At 40.9% G+C, this 20,898-nt stretch overlaps 1 protein-coding gene across 2 annotated transcripts in view; it reads right to left on the reverse strand.

The window, feature by feature from the left end:
- Positions 1-20,898, reverse strand: part of SH3GL2 (SH3 domain containing GRB2 like 2, endophilin A1) — a gene marked incomplete at both ends in the record, with an annotated part of 171,098 nt that overhangs the window by 6,975 nt on the left and 143,225 nt on the right. The window contains 4 exons of one of the 2 annotated variants that reach the window (XM_080921562.1): positions 122-225; positions 2,096-2,254; positions 3,876-4,009; positions 4,914-5,057. In XM_080921562.1, the coding sequence (XP_080777688.1) occupies positions 122-225; positions 2,096-2,254; positions 3,876-4,009; positions 4,914-5,057 (541 nt within the window). The remainder of the gene's footprint in view (positions 1-121; positions 226-2,095; positions 2,255-3,875; positions 4,010-4,913; positions 5,058-20,898) is intronic. The other variant, XM_080921563.1, reaches the window with a different exon arrangement.

Consider the following 20,898-nt stretch of genomic DNA (forward strand, 5'->3'; position numbering starts at 1 on the left):
GATGCCTGTGTTGGATCAGCAGGTGGGTTGGCAAGCGTGTGTCTCTAAGTGTATTCCTTTATTGCAGTTTCTTTGTGCATACTTCTAGGGCATGTAAGAACCCCAGGGAAGGGTGACTTACCGTTCTTCCAGCCTGACAGTGACTTGCTGCAGGATCTGCACTGCCTGCTTGTGGTAGTCCAGCTGAGCCTGAACAAGTGCGGAGAGCTGGCTCACCTGTTCAATCTACAGCGAGATGGAGAGAACACTCTTCAGTCACCAGGTTACTGTCCCAAAACAGTACCAGCATTCCAACAACTCTACAGCCTGTCGTCTAGGCTGATTAACGATAGGAGAGCATCCTTACACTCAGAATTGCATGTGCTACCGCAAGGACAGGCACTGAGGAGATCTCACTGTTTTCAATAAACACTATAAGCTTAACTCTAAACTTTCTGCTTACCATGTGGTTTCTTTCATTGAAGTCCTTTAGGAGAAAGATTTTAAGACTACAGGACTCTTACTTCCTGCCTGTGGCAGCCAACATGAAATCTAAGCATCATTTTACATACTAGTAACTGATGGTGATAAAAAAAAGAGGGAAGTTAATTTCCTGATTCAGGTACCACAGTGTATAATAAAGATTTTGACCTCTAGCCTAATCCGAGTGGGATTCAAAGTTACTTGTCTAATGCTCTAAGCTTATACTGTGATCTAGCTGAGTTGTAGCCTCCAAGTCAAGAAGGGTAATGAACAAAGTCCTGTGAGTTTGAGGACATAGAGGAGGACCCAGAGTACGAGGACTGGTTTGGAGTTCCTATGGTATTTCACCCAGTGGTTAGTAGAACAAAGTTGTCTGCAGACAAAGGTAAGCTGATTAAGTAATTGAACAGCTAATTTTGGATGACAACATGGCATTTTAAAGGATACTCAAAAAGCTAGCAGAGCATGATCCTTGGGTCTGTCTGTGAAGTTGCTTCCAGACTAGATTTGCATTTGAATAAAAAGAACTGAGCAAGAATGCGCTTTGCGTATCTAAAATGGTACTGGATGCCAAGGCCATTGAGGATCCAAATAAAGCAAGCAACAAAAGAAAGAGATTCACTGTCCTCTCTCCTGGGGCTAGACATTTAGCTCCTCTTGCATTTGGACACTGGAGCTGCCAGCTTCCATCCTTGAGATGTGTGGTGCTCTGCCATTGATGGGTTCTCTAGCCTCTGGCCACAAAATCAATTATCCCATCCCAACCATTCATTCTCAGGCCTTTAGCATCACCCTAAACCATGTTTCCAGCCTCACTGGCTCTGAAAGTACGTGTGGAGCTTCTGAGCCTCAGTCATCCCCTCCTGAGTAATTTCCCTTTTCTTCCTCTACATCCACACCACCTGTATCTATAACCATACGAATTTGCTTCTCTGGAGAGTTCCCTCAGTGATAAATACACAGGCCCTACAAAACATCCCACATGAACTCCGGGGATAGAGGGCAGAGATAATTCAGATTTTTCAGATCTTTACACATGTGGAATGAGGGAGAAAGGACTGTTCATGTGGCTGTACAGCTGAAAATACTCAGCAGAAGTTAATGCTCAAAGCCATATGCAATAATTTAATATTCTGCAATTCAGGAGCAACTTCTAAACCATCTCAACCATGCCCTGCCTCTGTGAAAATCATCAATTCTAATTTATACTTTTTCTATGAAAATGTCAAGCTCATTTCTGTATATTGACCATCTTTATCACTTTATATATTCAATTCTGAATGCACTTTAAGTTGTCATTCTTACCTGAGTGTCATCTGTTCTACATCCTAACAGAAGTTTGTGAGATGCTGGGTTTATATGCGGGTCAGCACAGATAATGTCTATCTCTCACTTAATGGCAATACTTTAAAGTCCATTAAATGGAGTTCTGGTTCAATCAAACTATAAGGATAAAGAAACAACTTCCATTTCCATGTCTACCGTATGACAAATGATTCAGAGAAGTGGCCCCGTGTATTCTTATCACATATCGGACCCAGACAGTAGCACAATTACATGATGTGTCTTTCAACACACCAGTGCTGTGCCTCGAAGGTAAAATTAAATGAGAACCTGGAGGAAAGTAGCTTACATCCATCTCCAAGAGGTTGAACATGCTCGACTCAGCAATTTCTTTAGACTCATCGAATTTCTCCAGAGCTTGGCGGAGTTCCTCGTCTGGAATCTTGCCTTGTCGTTTCTTCTTATAATCAAAGTCTAGGCGCCGGCCTTCTAGCTTTTTCAGGTGATGCTGGAAGAGCCAAGGGTAGGAGTACTGCTTGAAAGGACATATTATGGAAAAGGCCTTCTTGTACTTCGTTTTTCTTACATTCCTTATAGCTTCCAAAACGTGACTGGCTGTGTTTAAAGGTGCATGTCACCAGAGGAAGGAAGATACACATATCAGCGAGGCAAGTGCCTCTGATGGCTAACAGAAGGGACAGCTTTACAAATAATTCAGACTGAGAAATAAAACATGGAAGACCAATGTCCTTTGGTTAAGCATGTCCAGACCAAAGGCAAGTTAAACTGTGCCTTTTGTCCAAATGACAAGAAGGGAATGTAGGTATGCGTCCTCTTGACCTTCCTCTCCAAGAAAAGGCAACACCCAAGAGCCCACTAGTCACCTTCCTCGGGAGAAATGGAAAAGCCCCCTTTTCTGAGGTAAAGGTAGAAAAAGTGAAATTCCTTTTTGACTAATCTAGTTTACCAGAGTCACCTAGTATGTCTGGTAAGGATATACATCCCTAACTACCTAAGTCAGAAGAGCCAGGGCTGAGCCTAGTAATCTGTATCTCAACACTTGCCGCATTTGACAGAGTTGGGCTTTTAGGGGATAGATGAATTTACCTCTCTAAGGACAAGTGACACAACTCAGTGACAAATCCAAGCAGCAAGGGACCTCGGAAGATCTTCTATCAAACACGCCCCCACCCACCCACCCACACACCTGCATTATCTGCACATGGTAAGGTGCAGAACCTCCTTAAAGACAAGGGTACAGAGTTTTGTTTTGTTTTCCTGAAGATCTATAGTAGTTTTCTTTCTCAATAGCTGCAGCCTTCTACAACTAACAGTTGGGAGAAAAGCATGACTCTCCTCTGTTCCTTGGTGTGTGTGGGTGGGGGAAAGCTAGAAGACAAACATGGAGCCAGGATAAAGGATGGGGAATGTTCTATAATCTGCCCCCTCACTGCATCTCCTATCGAGTGTGCTTTCTTGTGGCAAGGGTGTGCTTGAGAAGCATTCAAACTCCCAGCCAGTCAAAGGCAATGGCGGCCGCAGCAGCTCTGTGCGTTTCAGAAACAGTGGTTGTTTCTTCTAAATCCCAATGACAGTAAGGAAGCTATCAAAGCGCAGGAGGGATACGGCAGCTAACAAAAGTACGGCTAATATTTGGGGAATCGCATCAGCCCCATCCATCATTAATATTAACAGATGTAAAACATCCCAGATAAAGGCCATTTCTCTGGCTGGGTAGGTGGCAGTGATGCCAGCTTATAATGCTAGTACTAGGGAGGCAGAGGCAGGTGGGTCTCTGTGAGTATGAGGCCAGCCTGGTCTACAGAGCAAATTCCAGCACAACCAGGGCCACATAGAAAAACCCTGTCTGGAAACCCCCTGCCCAACAAAAGAGGACATTTTTCTTGAGAAAAATGGTGTGATGATCGTTTAACAAGGAAGTTAGTTGGCTGTAGATGAATGAATGCAATGCTCAGGAGATGCAGAGCCACCAGCTGTGATGCTGGATTGATGGCCTTTGGTTTCTAGTTCCTTTCCTCTTACGAGGCTGTTGGAAACTCGTGTGCACTGTCCCGTGTTTCGGTGAAAACGGGAATCTGCATGTGTGTGGGAAGGCAGATCTCACAGACCTGAATCTCCCTCAGATCTTTGTCATGAAGATTCTGAAGGGGGTCGATGAAGTTCTGTTTCACTTCCATGTCCAAAGAGTCCTTGACCTCAGAGAGCTCCCGCATGGCTTCACCGACCTCGCCAAGAGCAGGGCCTGGAGTGAGAGAATGAAGATCTCACACGCTGAAGAATAAAGACAAGGACACTTTGCAACAACAGCCTTCAAGATGGCAGTATAGGAATGACCTCTGTTCTACAATGGCAGGAGACCAAGAAAGCCCACAGTGCTCTCAAGACAAAAGTAGCTTTTCTATTTACCACAGGCCATTCTGAAAACTATGTTCCATGGCCCCTTTATAAGGAGGAATATTCCTCTTTACCAGGAATGGAGCATTTTACTCTGAATACTATTTCGCAAGGCTCTCTGTCCATCAGTACTAGTTCTCATTAGTATGAGATCAGTTGCTGCTCACAGAAGCAGATACTAAGAATGCAGAATAAGGGGCCAGAAAGGTCCCATATCAATTGGGGTGAAGGCAGAAGGTATTTAGGGTCCTGAGAGCCAGGGGCGAGAGGAGATGAAATAGATTCTATTTTGCCTGGGGCAACAGAATCAGGGATCACAAACAAATGAGCAGTGGATTAATCAGAGAAAGTCCAGGTGCCAGCGTAGTAAATTATGCTGACTGTGACTGCTCCCATTGCTTTAATACACGGCTCCTGCCGGATTCACCCAGCAAAGTGCCAAGGCTTCTGGGCATGTGTGCCAAAACTGTTGTCAAGGCTGGGGTCCCATTAGAGAAACAGGACTAAAGCTGTAGACAAATCACTTTAAACACGAGCAGCCCTAAAATCACATTTGATCCCCATGTATAACAGCTACAACTGGGAAGTGAAAGGTAATTCAAATAGAAACTAGCTGGCTAATGATCTCTAGAGTTTCTTGGTGATGGTGGTGGTGGTGTTAATGTTTATGTTGTTGTTTTAGTTTTTTTTTTTTTTTACCAGCACTGTGACCTCCATGGGAAACTACACTATGACAAAAGCTATTTGTTTACCGAAGTTGCAATCGTCGCCCAACTCCTTGCCGAACTTAAGCATCGCCTCCGCCAACAGTGCTTCTGCCTGAGGATAGCCCGGCCCCTTCTCCTGGCCGCGGATTTTCGACATGGTGTTGATCATACTGAGCTTAGCCCTGGAAGCTGCAGGCAAAGAGAGCACAGCCTTTAGGGGACAGTACCATTACATAATGGGAAGTGGGCTGGCAGGAAAACCAAGCTCCAATCAGCCGAGGCACTTACTCAGCTCCTGAGCTACAGTCCTCAAATACAAGATGTGGGGAACCAAATAGGCATCAAGCTTTCCCTTCAACTCCAAGTGGAATTGCAGAGCAAGGCCAAATGCAGGTGGCAGCACAGCTTGGGTGCTGTCCCCATACCCTCCTGTCCTACTCACTGCAGTGACTCTGGGGCTTGGCTGGCTCTACACAGCATTCTGGAAATACCTGGACTATATGCTCACCTCCAATTTCTTCCTGTTTCCTATCTTAACTCTGGGCATCTGTGGATGAAACTAAGGAACAATGGTGAACTACTGGGCCTGGGTCTGCTTTATCTACAACATATAAAAATTAACTGTCTTTAAAGTAATCTCTCAACTGAGAATAAAATACCGCAATTGTTAAAATATCTAATTGCATCTCGTAATCATCCCAGCTGAAGGTTGATTTTGTTTCTCAAGGATTACATCTCCATTCCTCTTCTACTTTCGTTTTTATCAAAAGGTGCCTGAAAAGTTATCCCCATTTTACTGGAGGAAGTCATTTTAGTAACACATTACTGAAGAGCATGGTATGTCTGATTCATTAGTCCCAGATTCATTATCAGACTTGATTACACACTAACTTAGGACTGAGTCCATAATGTTAGTTGCATGAAAACCCTTGAGGAAATAAATCTCAGCCGGAAGTAAAAATACCTTCTAGCATGTGGAGACTATTTGATCTTAAACATACAGACTTCTATTTAAACTTTAGGCCCCCCAAGGTAGAGAGTGGAAATGAGAAAAATTATCCCTATTCACAAAGTATATAATGAGCTGAAGGCAGAGTCTGTTATAAGAGCAGTTAGACTGAAGTGTTTATATTGAATGCCAGAACTGGAGACAACACTGAGTCACAGAAACAAGGTTGGGGCATTGCAAAGGAAATTGCCCATGGGAAAGCATCACTGAGCTTTGGATCATATAGAATTCAGCAGCAAGTGGTACTAATATCACATGCAAAGCTGGATATTTCATGCAACAAATGCAAAATCTACCTCATTCATTTCAATCTTTCGTAAGAAATATCACACATGTTAGATGTAAGGATGCTGAAGTGTGTCATAATTACCTATTTGCTGAGGTAAACCTGCCTTTCCTATAGGCAGCCATGGCTGAGAACCAGGAGAGAACTCCTGCTGCTCAGCGCTCATGCAGAGTACGGAGTCAGTTCAACAGCTACAACATTAAGTACTTTGCCCATGCTAGGACCAGACACTGGACGGTGGGACATAGAAAAACAATGGCAACAACATACATAAAAGGGAAACAAGTGGGTACCAGAAAAAAGTGGGCACCAGAGGATCACAGTAACACCATCTTAACTTATAACTCTTCAATCTTGCCTTGGGCATGATGAATGCCTTCTACGAACACTGGTTTCTGATTTATGACAATGTCTTGGTTTTATTAAGATCTCATTTTCGTAAGTGATGTTAACTTGATATATTGTGACTGACTTTCAAATCCTTTTTGGATATTGTTAAATTCTATAGAGAGCTTTATTATTTTATTTGTTGCTTAAAAACATATTGATAGAAAACGGAAGAAAGCAGTTAAGATTTCATTTCTTCAAATAATCTAAAAGCCCATGTCTTTTATACTAACTTGTGAACTCATTACATTTTTAAGAGCCTTAAATTGATAAAATGTCTGTGTCCTTGAGAAACATTATCGATTGCTTACTATTGATTGCTTAACTCACATACTCGAAGGCTCCCTTAATTGTTTCAAAGTTATTTTCTAAAACAGTTATTTAGAAAAATCATTGAGGTTGCAATTCCTTGCTCTTCACATGCTAACTAAAGAGCACTCCACTAAAGGCAGCAAGAAAAGGGGCAGGGGGGACAGCTAGAGAGAGAAATACTATGCAAGAAAACAAAGGACACAGGGCAGCAGAGGTCTCAAGAACGCCCTGTGCCCTGGGCAGTGAGAACCACTGCAGCAGACCCAGGCAGCACAGGCTAGTGCAGAAATGAGTTCTGTTCCCTGCGGTCTCCGTGGGATCTAATGGATGACACCGGGCAGGCACAGCGGGAAAATCCTCGGGACAGACAGAATTCAGGGAAGGTGGGCGAGGAACCAGTGATTTTCATCTTCTGAAAGGGAAGTCAGCTAAAAGCTGGAAAGGGAAGTGTGCTCAGTGCAGGACTGTTGATTTGTGACTGCCTTAAAATGTTGCTTTAGAGGAGCAGGAATGGAGGAAGGGATTTCAATCGTGGGGCAACTGGAGTTTCTATACAGCACTTTCTGTGTGACTTTATATAACAAGTTCATAAATGACTTCCCTTATGGAAAAAGAAATTAATCTAAAACACTTCCTAGCCCACCCCTTCCCTTAGGAGAAGAGTTCTGCCGTGATTTAGTGGATGTGGCAGATAAACACAGATTGACAGGCTAGCCATGCCTAACCTTAAGGGCCTTCCAACAGAAAATGTGACTAAATCATGTGTTCATTAGCTTGAAAGGCAATTGGCCAGAGAAAAGTTGATAAAAACTGACATGTAAAATGGGATCAGAAAACAACATCAAAGGAAAAGACTTCAATTTTTTAAAAGATTTATTTATTATATATAAGTACACTATAGCTGTCTTCAGACACACCAGAAGAGGGCATCAGATCCCATTACAGATGGTTGTGAGCCACCATGTGGTTGCTGGGATTTGAACTCAGGACCTCTGGAAGAGCAGTCAGTGTTCTTAACCATCTCTCCAGCCCCAAAGGGACAGATGTAATAGCTCTATGTGAGATGATTATCTGGAAAGAGATTTATTGGATAAACTCCACAAGCAGAAGAGAAAATCAGGATGACCAGAAATGGTTGCATCAATCCCCAAAAGGACTTCTGCTGCTGTATACACAGCAAAGAGAAAGGCTTCTTTTCTATCTCAAGATCTTTCTACCTTTTGAAGGATACAAATGGGGGCAGCTGAGTCTGGATTGTTACCAACTCCCAGGGTAATAGCCTCCCTGCAGAGCTTTCTAATTCTGGGCACAGCTGCAGGGAAACCCAGGCTCTGCACTGAGCAACATAGCAGCAGGGCTGGCTCAGCCCCCAGTTCTTGGATCAAAAGCCTTATCCCTGTGAGTCACTGCTCAGCCACCCTAAAGCTGCCTGTCTCCAGAGGCAGAAACTAGCCAGGAAAACACAACAGTCACACCTCTATACTCTTAAATTTAATGTTGTATTTCTTTTGATTTCTTAATGCAAACAAGCAAGCAGGAAATCAAATCATTATCAGGTCTTGGCTTCTTTTGTAGGTAGTATATTATTAGCTTTGAGCTCTTGCAAGATATAGGGGAAAGGTCAGGCTATACATCTTTCGGGCTGATCTTATTCAGAAGGTTGTTAGCAATATTCATTTATATATAGCAGAAAAGACTAGGCACAGCTCACAAGCCTGTATTAGGTAACAAAGTTTTCTCTCCTCCTTTCTTCTCTGTCTGGGCCCTTCTGGTGTGAGTGTTCTGCAATGCTCTAAGGATACCCCTTGATCTTGCAGGAAACTATATTGCATGAATGTTTCCATGTACCAAGTAAGGACTAACCAAAGCAAGGGTTCACCAAATTTGAGAGGTAAAGACAAAACTTCAACAGGACACCAGGAAGGCGCTCATTGGTTGGAGAAGTGAGAGGCAGGACAAGGGTGTCTCCTTCCCACTGTGTTGAACCACTTCCTGCAAAAGGTTTAGAAGGTTCTTGGACATCTCTGTTTGAAAAAGGTTTCCCTGTCTAAGTGCCTTCTAATTTCCTCTGAAATGGACCACGTGAATGACTGACTCCTGCTCCCACCAGTGAGTGGTCTGATGGGCAGCTGACTAGAGACCAGGAGCACAGTGGGTGGCCTGGTTGGCATTTCCCTCCTGCTTATTAGGGTTTTCCACTCCCAGGCCTCACAGTCCTCAGGACTTCCTTCTTAACCACAGTAGGTAGGATCCCACCTCCTTCACTCCTTAGCCCACAAGTCACTTTACACTAACTCTAGGAAGCACCATTTCTGAGTCACGCTGTGGAAATCAGAAACAATAAAGAAGAAGGTCTTGGTGCTAAATTATGAGCTATAAATAAACAGAACCAAACACACACACACACACACACACACACACACACACAAATTAAACTGGTAGCTCAATCATCATTTACTCAAGGCAGTGGTTCTCAACCTGTGGGTCACAACCCTTTAGCAAACTTCTGTGTCCAAAAATATTTACATTATTTATAACAGTAGCAACATTACAGTTATAAAGTAGCTTTGTCCTTCCCCTAGAGCAAAGACCATTTTATGGTTGGGGAGGGGAGTCACAACCACATGAGGATCTAGCTGCATTACAGGGTCCCAGCATTACTGAGGGTGAAAACTGTTGCTCAGGAGGCTGGAGGCTGTGGGCTGGGTGAGTTGGAGGCTAGGGCAGCCTGGGCACAGAGCAACACCTACCTCTCTCTCACACATAATCAATTGTGATGGAGGTCACACTGCAAAGAACTATGTGTCCCCTATACAGTAAAGTTTGGAATGTCACTGTTGGATTGGTTATTTACCGAAAATACTTGAAAGGATTTCCCCTGCAATGAGAAATAAAGCAAGGATCCCTTAAGCACCCGCTCTGTGAGGGTGACTGCTAGGAAGACCTGTGCTTGAGAAGCTGCTCACATACACAGTCAGACTGATCCTTACTCACCAACATGAGGCAGGAAGCGGACCACACTGTGCCCATATTTACACCACATAGAAGAGCACAATTTCCCCTAAAACAGTGAGGCTGGGAGGCTCATCAAACAAGTAGTAGTTTCTAGAAAGGCGACTTAGAGGCAGAGTTAGACAATCCATTCTGAGGCACTGCAGAAATGAACTAAGCCCATGAAACAGACACGCTGGGCACTCAGGGAGAAACCCTCTGAGTTGCTCTAGGGGAAGGACGAAGCTGGATCCTAATACGGCAATATTTACTACATCTGAATACAGATCTTCTATGACTCTACCAGAAATGCATCCATGGATAACACAGATGTACACAGATGTGCACAGATGTGCTAGTTAGTTTTGCTGAAGAGCCACTGCAGAGATCAATTCATCAGTTTCTCAAAAAATTTAAACTGGAGCTACTGTACAAGCCAGCAGTGTCACTCCTGTACATATACTCAAAGAATGTATACCGTATTCTAGAATACATGTCCCCCATGCTTTCTGCTGCTCTATTCACTAGAGATAAGAAATAGAAACACCCCAATTGTCCACCAACAGATGAATGAATAACGAAAACCTTGTGCAGATATAAAATAGAATGCTACTTAGCTCTATAGAAAAATTAAATCACAAAACTTCTAGGAAAAAGGATATACTTAGATCACATAATACAAATCGAGGTCACTGAATTGCACAGGAAAAATAAAAACATGCTGTCTCTCATATGTGGGTCCGAGTCTAAAACATATATAAAGAAGACACGTATGTGTGGGTATAGTAGAACACTTAGACAGGAGACCAAGAGAGGAGACTTAAGAAAAGACAAAATGCCTACAAGTGAATTCACATACATAATGTACTTTGCCTAGGTCTCCTGATCACTCCCTTAACGGGCAATGCATTTTCAATGCAAATGTGGGCAGTGTTCACCTGTAATTCCACAAGGGACTGATCCCTATGGGGACATTCAATTTTAAATTGTTCTTCATTGATTATTCCCATAGGATATAGGCAACTACTAAATTTAGTGCATTTTAGTCTATTAATTTATAGAATGTGAAGATTGTTAGAAGTATGTTCAAAATATTATTATTTGATTCAATACTATAGAATATTGAAGTATTGTCCTTGAGTCTCAAAGAGCTGCATGCCAGGAATAAATATACTTTTAAAAATAAGAAAATAATAAGATACTTAAAACTTATATCCAGGCTCCTATTTGTTCACATGATCAACTTCCTTTCAGCTATTGTGATAGAAAGTATAAATATATTGGCAAGGCATATATCACAGAAATGACATAGAAACCTTGCCCTTGCCTCGTGTTTATGGATATAGGAAACACTCTGGCACAGAACAGGTAGTCAGAGCATTTCCTCAGATACCTCTTTATATGCTGATGGTTAGGAGAAACAGGATAGATTTAGCCGTTTAGTAGGGAAGAAGCAGCATGAGGAATACATCTTCAAAAGTTTCCATAGCCTGCCGGGACTTAGTTCTTCTGCATCTCTACTTGAGATGTCAGTCATGGTTGCAGAGAGAGAAGAGATCTTAAGCGAGGTGATGCTGATAGAGTATGGCGATGTATACCAATGCTACTGTCTGGTCCATGGACACAGAAAGGTCTTTAACGTATCTTTAAAAAACTGAATATCAGGAGATCAGCTGCACAGGGGCTTTTCCACCTGGACCAAAGGTGAGCCTAAGGCACAGGCCCAGGAAGGTCACACAGGGAGTTCTCTGAATATAGGGAGTGTGGTGTTCTCTGGAAAAGGGTCCTTTCTGGCCCACAGAGAGGGCAAGTCTCTGTCATCAGGACTCAGGATCTGCCCTCAAAAAGCTGAGCTCCCAGATTAGCTGCACAGGCACTTTTCCACCTGGACCAAAAAAGAACCCAAGGCACAGGCCTGCCAGCTATCCTGTGAGGGCAGGTCAGGAGTTCATGGAATGCAGGGAGCTTGGTGCTCTCTGGGAAAAGGTCCTTATTGGCCTAGAGAAAGAGCCAGGTCTCTGCATTAGGACTCAGGACTTGTGTGTGGGCAGAGGGCTGAGCTCCAGGAAACAGCTTCCCAAAAGCTATCACAGCTGAGCTCACGAAGACAGAACTGAGTCACTGACATCAGAATTCACTGCTTGTCCACAAAGAGCCAAACACCCAGGAGCAATCTCCTTCCTGAGCCCTCAGGCTTTCAGACCCCTAGGAGAGACAAGCACCAACCAGAAACAAAAAGATCACCTACAATCACTGACAAAAGGTGGCAAGAGGAAAGAGCAAGAACCCAAGCAATGAAACCAAGACAACCTGGCAACATCAGAACCAAGTTCTCATACCACAGCAAAGAGTAGATTTTCAAAAACTCTAGAAAAACAATATTTAGACTTAAAAATCATACTTCATGATGATTATGGAAATCCTCAAGAAGTACATGAATAACTCCCTTAAACAATTACAGGAGAAATCACTCAAAGAATTACAGGAAAACACGATCAAACAGGTGAAGGAATTGAAAATGAAAATGGATACAATAAAGAAATCATAAAAAAAGACAAATCTGGAGATAGAAAACCTAAGACAGAAATTAGGAGTCACAGATACAAGCATCACCAGTAGACTACAAGAGATGAAAGAGAGAATCTCAGGGGCAGAAGACACCATAGAAAATATAGACAAAATAGTCAGAAGATGCAAAAACCAAAAAGCTCCTAACCCAAAATATCCAGGAGACTCAGGACACAATGAGAAGACCAAACCTAAGGATAATAGGTGTAGAAGAGGGTAAAGAATATCAACTAAAAGGCACAGTAAATATCTTCAACAAAATCATAGAAGAAAACTTTCCTACCCTTAAGAACGAGATGACCATGAATATACAAAAAGCCTACAGAACTCCAAATAGATTGGACCAGAAAAGAAATTCTTCCCAACACATAATAATCAAAACACCAAATGTTCAAAAAAAGAAAGTAAAGGAAAGCAGTAAGGGAAAAAGGACATATATCTTATAAAGGCAGACCAATAAGAATCACACCAGACTTCTCAAATGAGACTATGAAAGCTACAAAACCCTGAACAGATATCATACAGACTCTAGGAGAACATAAATGCCAGCCCATGTTACTATATCCAGCAAAATTCTCAATTACCATAAATGGAGAGACCAAGATATTCCAGGACAAAAGCAAATTTACACAATATCTGACCACAAATCCAGCCCTACAAAGGATAATAGATAAAAAATCCAATATGAGGAGGGAAACTGCACCCTAGGAAAAGCAAGAAAATAATAATACAAGAAAAACCAAAAGAAGAAAGACACACAAACATAATTCTACCTCTAACAACAAAGATAACCAGAAACAACAATCATTATTACTTAATATCTGTTAACATCAATGGACTCAATTCCCCAGTAAAGAGACATAGACTATCAGACTAGATACATAACCAGGATCAACCATTTTGCTGCATACAGGAAACTCATCTCAGAGACAAAGACAGACACTACCTAAGAGTAAAAGGCTGGGTTAAAAACCTTACCAGCAAATCGTCCCAAGAAACAAGCTGGAGTAGCCATTCTGATATCTAATAAAATAGATTTTCAATCAAAAGTTATTCAAAAAAAGATAAGGAAGGACAGTTTTTATTCACCATAGGAAAATCTATCAAGACAAACTCTCAATCCTGAATGTCTATGCTCCAAATACAAAGGCACCCACATTCATAAAAGAAACCCTACTAAAGCTCAAAGCTTTATATTGTACCACACACAATAATAGTGGGAGACTTCAACACATTACTTTCATCAATGGACAGATTGTAGAAACAGAAACTGAACAGAGACACAGTGAAACTAGCAGAGGTTATAAACCAATTGGAATTAACAGACATCTACAGAACATTTTATCCTAAAACAAAAGGATGTACCATCTTCTCAGCACCTCAGGGTATCTTCTCCAAAACTTTCCATATCTTCTGTTACAAAACAAGCCTCAACAGATATAAGAAGATTGAAATACTCCCATGCATTCTATCAGATCATCATGGACTAAGGCTGGTAGTAACAACAAAGAGAACAAGAAGCCCACATACACATGGAAGCTGAACGGTGTGCTACTCAATGATAACATGGTCAACAAAGAAATAAAGAAAGAAATTAAGGATTTTTTAAAAATTTAATGAAAATGAAAGCACAACATACCTAAACCTATGGGATGCAATGAAAGCAGTACTAAGATGAATACTCATAGCTCTGAGTGCCTCCAAAAAGAAACTGGAGCGAGCATACACTAGCAACTTGACAGCACAGCTGGAAGCTCTAGAACAAAAAGAAGCTCATATACCCAAGAGGAATAGACAGCAGGAAATAATCAAACTCAGAGCTGAAATCAAACAAGTAGAAACAAAAAGAACCATACAGAGAATCAACAAAACAAGGAGCTGCTTCTTTGAGAAAATCAATAAGGTCAATAAACCCTTAGCCACACTGACTAGAGGGCACAGAGAGTATCCAAATTAACAAAGTCAGAAATAAGAGGTGAGACATAACAACAGAAACTAAGGAAATTTAAGAAATCATCAGATCCTCCTACAAAAGCCTATACTCAACAAAACTGGAAAATCTGGAGAAAATAGACAAATTTCTAGACAGATACCAAATAGCAAAGTTAAATCAGGATCAGAAAAATCATCTAAACAATCCCATAATACCTAAAGAAATGGAAGCAGTCATCAAAAGCCTTCCAAAGAAACAAACAAAGGAACAAAAACCCAGGACCAGATGAGTTCAGTGCAGAATTCTATCAGACCTTCATAGAAGACCTAATACCAATACTCTCCAAACTATTCCACAAAACAGAGACAGAGGTAAACTACCCAACTCATTCTTCAAAGCCACAATTACTCTCATTTCTAAACCACACAAAGACCCTACAAGGAAAGAGAAATTCAGACCAATCTTCCTCTTGAATATTGATGCAAAAATACTTAATAAAATTCTTGTAATCTGAATCCAAGAACATATCAAAACAATCATTCACCATGATCAAATAGGCTTCATCCCTAGGATGCAGGGTTGGTTCAATATATAGAAATCCATCAATGCAATCCACCATATAAACAAACCAAAAGGGAAAAAACACACACACACACACACACACACACACACATGATCATCTCATTAGATGCTGAGAAAGCATTTGACAAAATTCAACACCCCTTTATGGTAAAAGTCTTGGAAAGTACAGTAATCCAATGACCATACCTAAACATAGTAAAAGCAATATACAGCAAACCAATAGCTAATATCAAACAGTGAGAAATTTGAAGCAATCCCACTAAAATCAAGGACTAGACAAGGCTGCCCACTCTCCCCCTACCTATTCAATATAGTACTCAAAGTCCTGGTCAGAACAACTAGACAACAAAAGGAAGTCAAAGGGATACAAATTGGAAAGGAAGAAGTCAAAATATCACTATTTGCCTATGACATGAAAATACACTTAAGTGAGCCCAAAAATTCCACCAGAGAACAGTTACAGTTGATAAACAAGTTCATCAAAGTGGCTGGATATAAAATTAACTCAAACAAATCAATAGCCTTCTTCTAATCAAAGCATAAACATGCAGAGAAAAAATTAGGAAAAAGACACTCTTCACAATAGTCACAAACAATATGAAATACTTTGTTGTAACTCTAACTAAGCAAGTGAAAGATCTGTATGACAAGAACTTTAAATCTCTAAAGAAGGAAATTGAAGAAGATCTCAGAAGATGGAAAGATCTCAATGCTCATGGATCAGAAGGTTAAACATTGTAAAAATAGCCATCTTTCCAAAAGCAATATACAGATTCAATGCAATCCCCATCAAAATTCTAACTCAATTCTTCATAGAGTTGAAAAGAGAAGTTTGCAAATTTATCTGAAATAACAAAAAACCTAGAATATCGAAATATATTCTCAACAACAAGAAAACTTTTGCAGGAATAACCATCCCTGACCTCAAGCTATATTACAAAGCAACTGTGTTATATAACCACATGGTATTGGTACAGAGATAGGCAGGTAGATCAATGGGACAGAATTGAAGATCCAGAAATGGACCCTTGCACATATGGTCACTTGACTTTCGACAAAGGAGCTGAAGTCATTCAATGGAAAAAAAGGACAGCCTCTTCAACAAATGGTGTTGGCTCAACTGGCAGTCAGCATGCAGAAGAATGACAATTGACCATTTTTCATCTCCTTGTACAAAGCTCAAATGCAAGTGGATCAAAGATCTCCACATAAAACCAGGTACACTGTAATTATTAGAAGAGAAAGTGGGGGGGAAATCTTAGAACACATAGGCACAGAGGAAAATTTCCTGGACAGAACACCAATGGCCTATGCTTTAAGATCAAGAATCGATAAATGGGACTTCATGAAATTGCAAAGTTTCTGTAAGGCTAAGGACACTGTCAAGAAAACAAAACGGCAGCCAACAGACTGGGAAAGGATCTTTACCAATCCCAAATATGATAGAAGTCTAATATCCAATATATACAAAAAACTCAAGAAGTTAGACTCCAGAGAATCAAACAATCCTATTTAAAAAATGGGTACAGAGCTAAACAAAAAAATCTCAACTGAGGAATACTGAAATACCCTAGGAAATGCTCAACATCCCTAGTCATCAGGGAAATGGAAATCAAAACAACCCTGAGATTCCACCTCACACCAGTCAGAATGTCTAAGATCAAAAACTCAGATGACAGCAGATGCTGGTGAGGATGCAGAGAAAGTAGAACACTTCTCCACTGTTGGTGGGATTGTAAGCTGGTACAACCACTCTGGAAATCAGTCTGGCAGTTCCTCAGAAAATTGGACATAGTACTACTTGAAAACCCAGCTATTCTACTCCTGAGCATATATCCCAAAGATGCTCCAACATATAACAAGGACACATGCTCCACCATGTTCATAGCAGCCTTATTTATAATAGCCAGAAGCTGGAAAGAACCCAGATGTCCTTCAACAGATGAATGGATTCAGAAAGTGTGGTACATTTACACAGTGGAGTACTACTCAGCTAATAACAACAATGAGTTCATGAACTTCCTAGGCAAATGGATGGAACTAGAAAATATCATCCTGTGTGAGGTGACCCAGTCACAAAATACACACATGGTATGCACTCACTGATAACTGAATACTAGCCCCAGAAATTTCTGAATATCCAAGAAACAACTCACAGACCTTATGAATCTCAAAAATAAGGAAGGCCAAAATGTAGAAGCCTAAGTCCTTCTTAGAAAAAAAATTTAAAAAATTGTGTATCCATCATATATTATTATGTAACAAATTTTGTGAGCTATAATAATAATATTTTATAAAATAAATTAATTAATAAAAATTTAGGTTTAAAATTAAATACTTTGTATCTGTATATTCTAATAAATTTGATGCTTAGGAAATATTTTTTAAAAACTGAATATCAGAACTGCATTTCATTCTATGACTATTATTTCAGAAGTTCCTACTGTACATGGTTTACATGTAGAATCTTTTTAATCTTTACAATAGCTCACCAGACAGGTCTTCTTTCTGCATCTAACAGAAGCAGAGAAACGTGGTGGTTTCCCAAAGCCTTTGTCTCTAAAGAATTGCCAGCAGCCTACCAGGAACATTTCTGCAAAGCTTATGAGGCAGAAGAGCTACTTAATTCTTGTCACGAGAATGCAAAATGCAGAAAATATGAGCATGCATAGGTCACTATTCCTCATGAGATCTAATATAGAAATTATTGACAAAATCCTCACAGACCAAGCCCAGAAGCAATCCAAAGGACCATACACCAGGACCACATAGACTCCAAGGAAAAGAATTTTCTATATACAAGTGGAATACTACCCAACCTTAAAAAGGCAGGGACCCTCACTTAGGCTATGACATAAATAAACCTCGAGAATACCATAAACAAAGGGAGCCAGTAACAAACAAGAAGAAACTGCATGATCTCACTAAGAGGAGATACTCAGTATATGAAGTTTCAGTAGATGGCTGTCAGAGAATGAGATTTATTACTCAGTGGGAAACTGCATTTTCACACATGAAAATAATTATGGGGACAGTCTGTGGTGATGACCATGCTGAAATTTATGCTTAAAATTAATTAAGTCGATAAATTTTAGATCATCGGTATTTTACCACAACAAAATGCCTAACTCTGAAGTAGTATTATTTAAAAGTTTAATCATTTTCATTCACACACACACACACACACACACACACGAGCTTTTTGCATGCAGCCTTTCTGTGCACATCATATGTGTTTGGTGCCGTTGGTTGCTAAAAGAGGGCATCAGATCTGAACTGGAGCTACAGAGCTCTAACTCCACGTGGTGCTGAAAACTGGACATGCCTTGTGGAAAAGCATGTGCTCTTAACTACTGAGCCATCTCTCCAGCCCTTCGTTTTGAATTATTTTAATTAAATTTGCAAATTCCAGTACAAAGATTACAATAGAAACATGAGTATTAATGCCCAGATCACACAATTACATCTAGGTTTCATGCTCAAAATGAAACATATATAATCAATCGTATGTTTGTTTATGTTTCATGATGGTAGCATGCAACAGCTGTATCCCAGAGTTATAGCACAGCCGTAACCCTGAACTTATGCCCTTTGATGCCCCTGGAGCTGTGGGCTTGATACCCCGCTCAGTTTGTACACTGGTGATGACTGAACAACCACAAAGATACAGACAGCAATGTAGGCTTGGACTGTGATGCAGGAAGTATTTTTAGTGGTTAGATATTGTGAGAAAAGGGAGGAGAGGGAAGACGGTCCCCTTGGTGGCTTGTATAAACAGGCAAACCAAGTACTGGAGCATGTTACTTTCAATCCAAATTACTATTTTTATGTAACACTGCTCTCTGAGGTGACAGGACTCTTCTGGGCCCTGAGTGGGAAGCAGCGGGCTGGTATTTTAAGTTGCTAAGCCACGGTACACTCAGCAGCTGTAAGAGCTCGTGACACGGACAGCCAAGATTTCCCACCTCAGGGAGGGAGGCTGCAAGGAGCCAATGAAGATTTCCCAGCATGCCCTGGGAAAGCAAGCAGGCGCACCCCAAGAGTATAAAATCGTTTGTGCAATTTGAAAGCTGCATGGCTATCACTTTACTAACATGGGGAGCCTTTGCTTATGTAGATTTTTTAGGGGAAAGCATGGATGGCATTTGATGCTGTAACAGTGGTGGCAAAGGTCTGTACTTTCCTGCAGACCCTGCCTCAGGAGAGAGATGATTTCAGGAAGAACTGCAGGCCCCTGAGGAGAGAAGGGGAGTGACATGTTCCGAGCTGAAAACTATATGCACTGTTCCCAGTCTACCTTTGCTGTATTGTACTATAAGATAACCAGGTGCTTAAATCAATAGTAGCAAAAGCCCCAGAACCCACGGGAGTGGTGGGTGGAAAACACCGTGCAGAATACACTTACTGCATCAAAGGTTCTGTAATGGTTCCTCTGCTCTGGGCCTCAGGAGGCTGCTCACAAGACAGGGTAGAAACATGCCATCTGGACGTGGACTGGGGAGTGTGCTCTTATAGGCTCCCTGGGGTTGCTGAAACTCCCTTATGTCAAAAGGTCCTAGAATCTTTGAATCTTTTTTATTTCATTAAAATACAGTAGCATCATCGCCACCCTGCTCTTACCCTTCTCACGTCCTAATCCCCCTCCATTCCCCTTTCATTCTAAGACACTGGAGCTGACCTCACAGCCAATGTTAATAATACGCTTAGAGGTCACTTAAGACTTAGGACTGCTAGTCTATTGTGTACTCAAAATCTTGCCTTTAAGAGAGCAATCACCAAATCTTACTTGCCTTGAAATTCCATGTAATCAGCTTTATGACCTAAGCTAATACATAGGTATAATCTTAAATTCTATACCTTTCCATGCCCTTGACCCAGAGTAGCACATGCGTATCATATATAGACATTGAAAGCAACTTTTAAACCTCTATCATAAAAGCTGAAAGCAACCATTTATGGATATTGGTTGATAAGCAATGATGTCTGTCATCTGGGTCAGCTGGAGTCATACAGAATGAGCAGAAAGGACAACTAGACATTTAGGAACTTAGGAACTTTCTATATTTTCTCCAAAGATTTAGTAAAATTGGAAAGACCCTCTAGTCTTTTTAATAAATATAATTTGCTCTCCCTCTCCAGACATGTTTTCTTTTTCAATCTGTTTATTCTCAAAAGACCCTATGGCTTTGAAATTCAACATTTCCTCATAATTGTATAGGGAAATCTGTCCTTTATATGTTTTGATCACTTCTTTTCATGTTAAGATTTGGGAAGGTAAACTCTCTGTCCATGCGTAAGTACACACTCTTACTCATTAAATGAAGGCCTGGTGCTGCTACTCCCTCACACACATGTGGATATACAGAGGGGAAAATTATGCTGGGATCAATTCTAAGGGTTCTAAGAGATATGTGAACTTCTAGGTCCTCCTGCCCAACCAAATACTTGTCCAGCCATGTATTTGGTTAAATGAATTGCCAATGACATAATTAGTGTTCACTTCCAACACCAACAAATTCCTTATCATCTTCATAGGTATTCATCTTTGGAAGGAGATAACCAAAAGAATAACCCTGGGAAGAGATATGATTTTAATATAAAATTATTCCAGGGACAAATGAAGCATTTAAAAATTAATGCATCACACGTTCGCTTCCATGGATAACGTTCCATAGTGTTGAATAAAATTATTAAAATATAAATAAATAAAACTCTGAATGAAAACCTAGCACTCACAATTCCCCAGCTTGGTTGTCCAGTGTGCTATATAAACATTATACAAGCATCAGGGGATCGCTCCTCTGTAGAGAGAGCATCAGGGGAATGCGCCTCTGTAGAGAGAGCATCAGGGGAATGCTCCTTGGTAGAGCAAGCATCAGGGAAACACTGCTCTGTAGAGCATCAGGGGAATGCGCCTCTGTAGAGCAGCAAGTATCCGCTCTGGATAATAATTGTCATATGT

The sequence above is a fragment of the Micromys minutus genome, assembly GCF_963924665.1.
Source record: "Micromys minutus genome assembly, chromosome: 9".
In the NCBI taxonomy this organism is placed as follows: Eukaryota; Metazoa; Chordata; class Mammalia; order Rodentia; family Muridae; genus Micromys; species Micromys minutus.